The 11,672-nt window shown below is 54.8% G+C and overlaps 1 protein-coding gene across 4 annotated transcripts in view; it reads right to left on the minus strand.

Moving 5' to 3' along the window:
* The window catches only part of EVL (Enah/Vasp-like), a 103,788-nt gene that overhangs the window by 61,131 nt on the left and 30,985 nt on the right, over positions 1-11,672 (minus strand). Inside the window, exon 1 of one of the 4 annotated variants that reach the window (XM_077780984.1) lies at positions 9,221-9,322. The exons of the other annotated variants lie outside the window; for them this stretch is intronic. Within the exon in view, the coding sequence (XP_077637110.1) occupies positions 9,221-9,231 (11 nt within the window). The 5' untranslated portion in view covers positions 9,232-9,322. Of the gene's footprint in view, positions 1-9,220; positions 9,323-11,672 lie in introns of those variants that run through there. 4 annotated transcript variants of the gene reach the window in all.

Genomic DNA, 11,672 nt, shown 5'->3' on the forward strand with positions numbered 1-11,672 from the left:
AACCCTGGGACCTGGCATGCATGGGGCAGGTGGCTGCTCCGCAGTGCACAGAACTCTCGTCCCCTGTACTGAACAGACGTGCTGCAACATCGTACTTCTGGAAACCTCTCCCGTCCCTGACTCTTCCTGCTCCTTGGCTCCCATCTCTCTCCGTAGGCTCCTTGCAGCCCCTCGTGTGAGGTTTTCTACTCGGCGCTTACACGAGGGGTGATTCACGGTGTGGGGCGGGGGGTTCCACAGAAAGGACTCTGGACCTGCAATTATCTGCAAAAGTGAGTGTGCGAGCTCCTTCTGAAGGAGGCTTCTACGGTGTCCTCAAGGGCTCTTTGCTCCAAAACAGATTTTTAAAACCACCTTAAATCTGGGTGCTCCCTGGTGTGAACCACCCAGAACGTCTTCTCTTCATGCTGTGCCTGTGGTTCTCAAAACTGTTTTCCTCAGAGTCTGGTAAGGTGCTTATTAAAATACACTCTCAGCCCCCCTCCTCAGGAAATCCCTGGGGCAGCTGCTGGAGTGCTCTGGCACCGGAGGGTGGGCATCATGATCATTACCGGGTGAAGCCCCTGCTCTGGCAAGGCCGGTGGCCTTTCGCTTCACACTCTACTCCTTGCCTACCTGGTCACGCCCGGCTGCCTTGGCTCATGCTAGTCCCTCTGCCTGGGATGCTTTTTCCAGCCTAGTTTGCCAGTAATTCCTACTCATCCTTAAGCGCCACTCACGTTACTCCCTTTAGAAAGCTCTCCTTGAAGCCCTAGGCCGAGTTAGATGGTCCTTCTCTGACCCGTTAGCATTTGCTGTGCCGTGGCCGGGAACAGCTCTCACGGCAAGGGCCTCTGCTGGGCATGAACGCCACCAGCTCAAGGACCATTTCCTCAAGACAGGCTTCCCTGTCTTCCCTGAGTTCCTGTCGTACCTGTGTATCTTTGGAGTTCCGAGACAACAGGGCAAGCTCTTGGCTGGTCCCAGGGACCCTCCCTCCTTGCTGTCCCACACCGTGCCTGGCAGAAACCAGTGCGGAAGGACAGCCTGGTGTGTCTAGCCACAGAGGCATCCTCCTGATGCCGGGCCAGTTAAAGTGACCTTCTGGTAGTACTCAGGAAATTAAAGGTGCTTCTTCCTCCTTAAGGTGCTCTCTTCCTCCTTAAGGTGCTCTCTCCCTCCTCCATCCACAGGTCTGCGTCTTCCCTCTTCTGCAAGCTCAGGTCAAGCGTCACTGCCTTCAGCAAACCTCTGGCTGATGGAACATTCATTCCCATTCCCTTAATAACTACTAAGGGAAAGACACACCGCGAGATTCTGGGGATGAACGGGACATGTCCTGCCCTTGAGGAGATTATAACTCAGCAGGAAACACACAGTGACAAGGCGGGTTCCTACTAGTGACATGACAGGGAGAACACGGGGCTCCCTGGAAATAATTCTCTTCCATAAAACAGACCTAATAAAACAGAGGCGTTCTTCTAGATGATGGTGCCCAGTAGCCGGCACAGTCTGCGTGCCCAACAAGCATGTGTCTGTCCCTTGCCCCCCTCGATGGCCCTGCGTCTTCTGATCACTTTCAAGCTTTAGTGATCCCTCTTTAGAACTTGCCCTCCTCCAGAGAAGGGGAGCTACTGGAGGGCAGGCCACAGTGTGAGCCACCCGGTGCATCCCCTCAACCCCCACCCGGAGTAGCACGGTACCAGCACCCTCGCAAGCTCAGACTCAGAGGGAGGCTAGAGACAGGTGGCCATAGATAAACATTCCCAAAGCCAAGCAAAAACAGAGTCAGACTCTGAGGCGGCTTGTAACGCTGTGCTTTGCTTACTTTCGACACACAAGCAATAAGAGTGAACTTGAACACGCAGGCTGAGAATCAGCTGGGAGGCAGCCCCTCAGCTGGCAGCAGGGCAGCCACGGGGGGTGGGGGCAGGGGTGCAGCCACGGTAGCCTGTTCGGGTGCCCAGTGCAGGGAATCACGTGCCAGGCTCCGCCCCCGCCCCTCAACCCAAGTGCCAAGGCAAGGGGCATGGGGAGGGCCGGCCTCTCCTTGGCCACACCCCAGACTCTCTCCGAAGAATGGAGCGCACACCTGCCCGAGTGCAGGCCCCTGTGTCAAAGCACACATGACATCTCAAGACACTCAACCCTCTCGGGCAAGTGATTACGTGTATCCCCGTGTTACAGGAAGTGGCTTGTCCGGAGTCACCCAGGGGCGGCGGGGACAGACACCACTAGCTGGAACCCTGCCTTCCTTCTTCTTCTGGAGGTCTCTGCCTCTGGTTTCTCAGGCATCACTCCCTCGGTGCCCCTGCTCACCTTTCAACTCCCCCTCCACGCACACACGCGGCACCCCTCACCCCTAGCCTGCCGTGCAGTGTCCCTGGGGCCCCGGCCCGCAGGGTGCAGGCCCTCCACCCGCTCCACACCAGCTGCTCTCTGCAGAACCACGGCCTAGTCCCCAGAGGGGACAGACTCGCCCTTGCTCCCGTCCTGAGCCCCCTTGCTGCAACTTTCCACGGGCTCCTCTGGCAGCGCTAGCTCTTTTCCTGTGAACAGAGNTGCAAAACACAGGCCAGGGACGTCCAACCAACACTGCCCCGCGTGGAGGCCGTGTGGGAAGAGCAGGGGATGTGATGCCCCAGTCCGAGCTCTGCCCAGGCCCGGCTCGTCGTCCGCTAGCCACGTGGCCTTGGGGGAGCCCGTGCCTGGCTCCGCAAAATGAGGGTAACGATCCTTCTGGACTAGGCTTCAGGGAGGCCAGGGCGTGGCGAAGCCTGAGGAGATAAACAGAAGCTGGTTTGCTAACACGATCGGCTGCCAAGCTACCATCTTGAGCAAGAAATATTGGCTCGGTAACAGGTCTGTGTGCGCGGACACTCTGGCGGCGTCGGCACGAGGCGCGTCCCCGCCCCCGGCACTCAGGCGGCGTCTATGAAGGGCGTCCGCGCCCCCGTCACCCAGGCGGCATCAGTACAAAGTGCGTCCACACCCAGCGCACTCAGGCGGCAACGGCACGATTACTTTTCAGTAACCGGAAATGGTGATTAGATGTAAAATGGTATTTTAGTTGGCAAAGGAAACGGACAATGAGGAAAGATGACCTTAAGCATCCGACTTCGGCTCAGGGCATGATCTCACGGTTCATGAGATCGAGTCCCACGCTGGGCTCTGGGCTAATGGTGGGGAGCCTGGTTGGGATTTTCTCTCTCCCTCTCTCTCTGCCCCTCTCCCGCTTGTGCGGACTCTCTCTCTCTCAAAATAAATAAGCATTTTAAAAAAATAAAGAAACAACTCTAAAAAACCCAAAAAACAAAAAATAGAGCCAAAACACAAGAATGCACAAGCACACATTTCACTACCCGTCACAGTTGACAACATCAACACATGTCATGTAGCTTCTGGAAAATTCCACTATGCACTTGTGAGATATGAGTAAAAAAGGCAAACAACGTCTTAGTGTTATTATAAATACAGTGTTGACTCACCCCCTATAAGGGCTGTTCTCCCGACCACATCTGAGAGCGGCTGAACTACAGCAATGAAAACAGGGTGAGGTCTGCGTACAGCCACACAAGGAAACTCAAATGCTGACTGTCTGAGCCCCATATTGCAAGCGCGAGAATGCAAAGGAGGCTTTGGGTGAATGAAGCCTAAATTCAGTGTCATCTTTTCTTCCATCCAAATTGGTTGGGAGGGTCAGACAGCTATGTCACCTGCAATGAAAGTGTTTCCCTTTTCTCTGTTCTAATAATGCCACTGTCCCAGATGCTTGGACAGCTCGTCTGCACTTCTCTGTGGAGTCTAGTGAAATCTGGAGAAAACGATCCCACCAACTTCTGACCGAGTCTGATATATATATTTTTTTAATTTTCCAATGTTTTATTTATTCTTGAGAGAGAGACAGAGGCAGCGTGAGCAGGGTAGGGTCAGAGAGAGGGAGACACAGAATCCAAAGCAGGCTCCAGGCTCTGAGCTGTCAGCACAGAGCCCAACGTGGGGCTCAAACCCACAAACCACGAGATCATGACCTGAGCTGAAGTCGGACGTTCAACAGACTGAGCCCCCCAGGCGACCCTCAGTCTGATATTCTTAGACTGAACCTGTCTCACACCCACTTCCCCCACTTTCTTTCAAGGCCACTAACACAGCCCTTCCTTGGGGAGCCATCTGATGGTCCGTGTGGACCTCAAGAACATTTACAAATTCCAGTACATGCCTGTGTCCCCACAGTAGGGGATTCTGATCACTGGTGGAGACGGAATGCGTTTCAACACGACCTTGGGCCGGCTGCAGAGGTCCGGCTGGACCAGGGACTGGGGCGGGATGCTGATCTCAGCGGGGAAATTAACAGCCTGGGAATGAGCCCTGGCTGAGCCCCAGCTAACATCCCTCCTTATCAGCACGGCAACTGGCTCAGTTCTGCACACATCCCGGTACATGTGGGGACAGGCAGAAATGCGTGCCGCCCCGCCCCGCCGCAGGCTGGGAGCTCCAGGATGAACGAATGGGTGCCCGGCAGGCGTAGGCATGGGTGCCGCAGGGGCGCACAGAAGGTCTCCTGGGTCTCTGGCTGCATGAGCAGTGTGAAACCAAAGACCACAGAGGACAAGCGAGATTAGGAAGCTCTGACCCCACCCTTGACTCTGCAATTTAGGGCAAGGTCCTTCGAGAAGCCGTCGCCAAGCTTAGCTTCTGAGAACACGAGAGATCTGGTTTCACACCCAACTCTGTCAGGCAATGCCTGGAGTGAGTGACCTCTTTGCTGACCCCTGTTCTCATCTGCAGGATGGAAATAACATAGCACCTCAGAAGATGTACAGAACATAATCGGCGTAAGGTGTGGTAAGGAACACTCAAAAAAGGGGAGCTGTTGTCGTTTTTCTTTACAGGTTGTTACCAGAGAAAAACCACTGGATTAGCCCAGTTCTCGGCCACGTCTTGCCCAGGACTCCCGAGGGGCACGACACACTCCCACGAGAACAACCCGGAACCACCACGGTGACGTTTCTCAACCGGAGGCACGCTGGCTTCTCTGGGACAGAAGACGACAGAGAAGTTTCAAGAAGCTCTCCAAATGATCCGGCTACACGCCCCTGGGAGCAGTAAGTGAACAGTATGACCTCCAAAGGCCTGTTTGACCGTAGGCTTCTGAGACTCTCTAACTTGCCTGTGAGGAGAAGACGGCAAGGGAAACACCAGCTCCTCTCAGAGATGGACTTCCACACCGCGCTGCAGAGGCGTGGGCCAGAGGGACTGCGGGCCCGACCCAGGCTTCTCACACCCCTACATGGTCAAGGCCTGCAGGACAAGGCCTGGGCAGCCAACTGACAGGCGGTACCCGGGGCCTCGGCGCCTCCCCTAGCCGGGAGCAAGCAGAACGCCTGCTCTGTTCCAGACTCTTCTCTACCACGCACGCCACGCCAGGAAGTGGCACTGAGCGGTGGCTCTGGCAGCCCCGGCATCTCCAGGGTCATAACACAAACACAATGAACAAAATGCGGCAACTGGAGAAATGTGCATCGCCTTTGCATCTGTGAGCAAAACAGACAAAACCCTCCCCTCCCGGAGCTTACATTCCAGAAGGGTGGAGAGAGACCAACAATAAAAACAGTAAGCAAGTTCGGGGCGCCTGGGTGGCTCAGTCGGTTAAGCGTCTCTCGGTTTCGGTTCAGGTCAGGATCTCACGGTTTTTTGAGTTTGAGCCCCGCGTCAGGCTCTGTGCTGACAGTGCAGAGCCTGCTTGGGATTCTCTCTCATTCTCTCTGTCTCTCTCTCTCCCCCTCTCTGCCATTCCCCTGCTCATGCGGTCGCTATCTCTCTCAAAGTAGATAAACAGACTTAAAAAACTTTTTAAAAAAATAGTAAATAAGTTTGCAATGTGTTGGAAGGCGAGGAGCCTTTAGGAAAAACACAACAGCCAAGCACAGCCCAGGGCAGGAGGGAGACAGGGAAGGGATTCCGACCCGCTGGCTCCACTGGAAAGGGGCGCACACATTCTCTCCCGCAGCCTTTCCTGCTGCTCTGTCAGATATGCCCGTTCGCACTCGCTGCAGTCTTGTTCAACCAACATTTACTGGGAGCCTGGCTGCACGGGCCCCAAACCCCGATGGACCCCAGCTAGCACCCCGGCTGTTTATATCAATCCCCCACCCCCACTGTGGCAAAAGAAACCACGGGCCCCCCGAGTCAGGTCCGATTCACTTTCCTTCGCACCCATATCTGACCCACTGGGATGTCCTGGACCCCGTCCCTCGGAAGCGCATCCCGGATCCGGCTACTTCTCCCCACCCACCCCTAGCCCAATCCCCCTTCCCCCATTAGCTGCGGGACCACAAGAGCCCCAGGAGGCCGCCCTGCCTCCACTCCTGCCCCCATACAGAGCACTGTCCACCCAGTGGCCCGAGTGATTTTCCTGAAACCTCTATCAGATGCCTTTCCTTTTGCTGAAAACCCTCCGAAGACAATGACTCACACCCGGTGGCTCGGTGTAAGGGGGCCTGTCTACTTCTCTGCCCTCATCTCCTTCCCTCCCCCCAATTCAAGTGGCTTCAGCCTTCCTGTCCTTTGACCCCCGAGCCCACCAAACTGTTCCCATCAGGGGACCTAACACTTGCCCCCACCTCCTGTTTCCATCTTCGGCTTTTTGCAAGGCCGCCTTGTGGCTGATCTCGTGACCTTGCGGCTGAGGTGTCTGAGTAAATGTCCCCAGCATGGGCACGGGGTAAGGTGATGGCCGTTACTGGCCACCAGCCTCTGGTGCTGTTTGGTCTCTCTCTCCTCTGTGGTTTATGGTTTCTTGACTGTGTCCCTGCCCCCAGCAGGACCGCCTGCCCTGTTCGGCTGCTTCCCCGGCCCCCAGGGCAGCCCCGGGGGACGCCGGCTGGGACGCTTGCTCCTTTCCTTTTTCGCATCACGCCCTCTCCTTCCAGGCTGCCCTGAGATCCCACTCTCTCCTGGAAAGTCGTTCCTGACAGCCCCAACTTCTCAACTCCCGTCACCCCTCCAGTCCACGCTCACCACCGTGCGGCCCTGAGGACTCGTGGGCTCTCTGTTTCTGAGTGCTGTCCCCCCAGCCCGTGCATCCCCACGTCTCTGAGCAATGACTGGCTCTCAGTCAGCGTGGAAGGGCAAAGAACAATGCATTTGGGGTTCAGGGGCCATAAGCTCAAGGCTAGACTTCTTGGCGAGTCACTCCTTCTCTGCCTTGGTTTCCTCTGCGACGTGGAAACAAGAGAAACGAGACTGGCCGCCCCCAGGACCTCAGGAGACACTGCAGGGCAAGGGCGCCGGCGAGGGCAGGCCGCGGGCTCCGCACACTCGGGCTCCCAGCCCCCAGCGCAGCGCTCGGACGGCCAGGGCTGGGCCTGGAAGCCGAGTCTTCATGATTCGAAGGCCCCGTGACCCCACCCCAGGCCCGGCGGCGACTTAGGAACCTAGATGTATACGCCAGTGTGTCAGCAGGAGGAAAACCGGGAAGTTCGCGGGTCTTCCAGCTGCTGTGCTGGTGGCTCCCGCCCCTGCCCCGCCGAGCGCTGCGTGCGGAGGGACGTGCAGGCGCCCCGGGCTCCGGGTCTGGTCGGGCCTCTCCCTCACTCCCCGGCCACGTCCTGCCCGGACTCCTGGGCTCGGGGCCTCCACTTCCGGTCTGCGCGCCTCAGAGCTGCGTTCATCAGGCAGTTACCAGACTTCAAAACCATCCTCGCCAACAAGACCCACTTCTTCCCTCAAAGAAACGCTGAGGGAGCTTTAAAAAGATGAAAGAGACGCGGTTCGGCTGAAGGGGAGGGTAAGAGGCCGGCAGCCCCGCTAACCCTGATGATCTACTGTAGGGAGGCTCCTAAGGGCCTTTCAAGGTGGAAAATTCCAAGACTCTGACGATTTTACAAGAACTTTAAAAACCTGTTTTGCTTCCTCCCCAGTTCCTCTGACACCCCTTTCCGCAAGCAGCAGGTGACAGGACAGAGAGAAGGGCCTGAGCTTTTCACACTAACTCACCTGCTGAAACTGCAGTCCCTGCCCTCCTTGGAAGTTCACATGCTTTTGAAATGCAAGTTTTCTGCTCTCCACCGCCACCCCCCCCAAGTCCTCTAAAGTTGTAGGAAAATCGCTAAAATGACAGAAAACCGGCTGCAAGGGACCAGGAATAAAGCCAGCATGAAGAAGACAGCATGTTCTCCTGGCCCCGGCGGCTCTGGGCCTAGAGGGAAGGATTCCGGAGGCCTGGCCAAGGCGAGGCCCCCCCACCAAATCCCCTCTGGTGCTGAGCAGGAGCGGCGGCCACGACCTCCCTACTGTAGGGCCAGTGTTACCGCCTCACTGTAAAACGTCACCACAGTGCCTGTGCTGCGCCCTGGAAAAGGCCCGAGGCGCGGCCCTCCCGCCTCTCCCGGCCACGCGGCCCTGGGCAGGTGCCACCTCTTTCCAGAGGCTGGGCCTCCTCACCCACAAAACAGGAGAGATGGCACCGCCCTGATCAGCCCCACAGGGTTGAAGCGACATTCTGGCAACTGAGCGGCACCTTGTAAGGTGAGGGATTCTCATTTTCTGCTAAGGCACAAACTTGTGAGGAGTCAAGTCAACGCCAAACACCCCAGAGGATAAAGCTGTCTTATCACCTACCATGTTTCATGGGGTCACGGGGGGGAGTGCCCCCCCATCTTTAGAGAGCTCACTCACGACTAGACGCGAGCGGGGTGGACGGGCTGCCGCCCACACACGAGCGGAGCAGCGGGGCCGAGGGACCGAGGGACCAAGTCAGTCACCAGGCCCTCAAACGGGTCAGGATTGCACAAGTCAGTTGGGGAAGTTTCTATTAGAAAAGGGACATCGCGCTTCCCTCTTGGCCCCAACGTTGAGAGAAAACGATCTGTTTTCAGGCCATTCCAGAGAGAGGAGTCAAGGACGTCAGAGCCAAACCATGAGCCCTTTAGAGCTTTCAGACCTCCCTCCATAACCTGAGGCGGATGTTTGACTTCTGAGGGGGGCTTTCAACGCAGAAGCCATTAAAGATAGCAGACAGTAAGAGACACGGGCCAGCAGATGGAGAGAGCACGGATGGGCTCGGTCACTGACTTGCTGTGTGACCCTGGCTAAGTCCCTTGCCCCCTGGTCCTCGATGCCCCCATTAGCATAACAAGGCAATCTGAGATGGTTTCCGGGGGCCCTTCAGCTCTACACCGTTGGGATTCTAGGTCTCCTCCAGAAACTCCTCTGTCCCCTGCTTGGTCCCCATACTCACCCGGGGGCCATGGCTGAAAGGCTCCAGCCCAGGGAACCCGGAGGAGCGGAGTCCTGCACCCCACCGGCTGTGCCGACCGGAGGACCACAGACCCTGGGAGCAGAGCAACTTGATTTTTTAGACTCTACTGAAAACCAAACAGGAAAAGGAAGCTGAACCAGCGGCAGAGGGGAAACAAACCCCAGTTATAAAGTGAAACCGAGGTAGAAAATAGAGAAACGAGGCTCACAGCGCGGAGCCCCACCAGCGTGGGCGGCCGAGAGCCCCGCCACCCGAGACTCGCAGGCCGGGGCCCCAAGCCCAGAAGCACTTCCTGCGAGGGTGCGGTGGCGAGCCTGGCGCCAGGCTTGCGGCGGTGCTGGCTGCCCCCCCAGCTCGGTGACTCCCCGCTCAGCCTCAGCCGCCTGAAAGGTCTAGACCCCTGTAAAGGCTTTTATGAAAAGGCCCTGAGGAAACTCAGAAGTAATGTCACCCGTCCTCTGGAGGATGCAAGGCTACGTGGCAAGGCTGTCCTAGCTGCTAAGGGTTTAGTACTGACTCTGGTATCAGTTTTGTAACCCTGCTGGGGAGACACTTCTGACCGTGAGATCTCAGTTGGCGGCCAAGGGCCTACAAGGCCAAGAAATGCGTGGGGACACAGGAAACCACTCCGTCCCGTCCCGTCACTTGTTCGTTAAGTGGCCCTGGGGCTTCGGTTTCCTCACCTGTGAAAAGGGCGAACAACCCTTTTCACTGCCTCCACTGGGCTCTCATGGAGATGAGGCCCATTCCCAGTCCTTCGCTCCGGATTAACTGGGGCCACAGAAAGTCGGGCCTCATCCCAGAACCAAGAGACAATGACTGAGAAGCTAATGAATAAAGGTAACATGTTATGACTGATATAGTGAAAAACAGCTGCACAGAGTAGTGTCGGAGGGCAGTTCTAGATGGACAGCTACAAAGTAATTTAAAGGTCGAAAATGTATTTAAAAAATGTTTTTTGATGTTTATTCATTTTTGAGAGAGAGGCAGAGAGACAGAGAACATGAGCAGGGAAGGGGCAGAGAGAGAGACACAGAATCTGAAGCAGGCTCCAGGCTCTGAGCTGTCAGCACAGAGCCCGACGCGGGGCTCGAACCCACACACCCCAAGATCATGACCTGAGCCAAAGGTGGATGGCTGACTAGGCCACCCAGGCACGCTGAAAATGCATTTTAAAAGGCTTTCAAAAATACACATTTCCTTTTGAGCACTGCTTTAGGCGCAAACCACAAATTTTGGCATATTGTGCTTTTCATTTTCCTTTAGTTCAAAATATGTTCTATTTTTCCATATGATTTCTTTTATCTATGGGTTATTGAAAAGTATTTTAACTTCTAAATATTTGGCATTTTTAAAGTATCTGTTATTGTTACATACTTCTAATTTAATTCAAATTGTGGTCAAAGAACATAATTAGTGTAACTTTTTGTTTTGTTTTTCCTGGTATGATTTCAATCTTTTTTTTTTTTTTTTTAAGAGGGAGGGGCACAGAGAGAGTGAGAGAAAGAGAGAATCCAAACCAGGCTTTGCATTGTCAGCATAGTGCCCTATGTGGGACTCAAACTCACGAACTGTGAGATCATGAGCCGAGCTGAAGTTGGCCACTTAACCAACTACGCCACCTGGGCGCCCCTGATATCAATCTTTTAAAATTTATGCAGACTTGTTTAATGGCCCAGTGTGAAGTTTCTCTTGGTGAATGTACTGTGTGCACAGGACATGGGTACAGCCTTCTAAGAACGTCAATGAGGTGAACTGTGGTTCAGATCTAAGTCCTTACTGGTTTGCTGTTGATTTGTTTTTGTCTAATTGTTCTATCAACTGATGAAAGAAAGGTTTAAAATCCCCAACTGGTGATGTGTCTACTATTCTCTTTAATTCTGCAATTTTTACATCTTGCATGTTGGAGCTCCTGTGGGATACACACTCTTTTGTAACTAAGATGTCCTCCTGATGAACTGACCCTTCGATCATAGGAAATGTCCCTCGTTACCAATGGTAACAGTCTGCCTTTAAGTTTACTTTATCTGGTACTAACATAGCCATGCAGGTTTTCTTATGCTATTTGCCTGATGTTTCGTTCTCCATCCCGTACTGGCTTTCTGTTGCTGCTGTAGCACATTACTGCATGCTGACAGTTTATCACACATATTTATTACCTCAGTTGTGTAAGATAATAGGTCTGAAGTCTGACATAAAGCTCACAGGTCTCACTGAGCTAAAATCAAGGTGTTGGAAGTGCTAGATTTCCCTGTGGAGCCTCTAAAGGAGAATTTCCTGGCCTTTCTCAGCTCCAAGAGGCTCCTCCTCTGCCTGCAGAGCCAGGAGTGTGGAACGACTACCACTCCTCTTCCACCCTGACATCTATGTCTGACCAGAGCCAGGAAAGGTTCTGCACTGCAGTCGCTTCTTTTGGCCCTATCTGAGGGGT

This window comes from Crocuta crocuta, unplaced genomic scaffold (assembly GCF_008692635.1).
Source record: "Crocuta crocuta isolate KB4526 unplaced genomic scaffold, BGI_CrCroc_1.0 scaffold299, whole genome shotgun sequence".
In the NCBI taxonomy this organism is placed as follows: domain Eukaryota; kingdom Metazoa; phylum Chordata; class Mammalia; order Carnivora; family Hyaenidae; genus Crocuta; species Crocuta crocuta.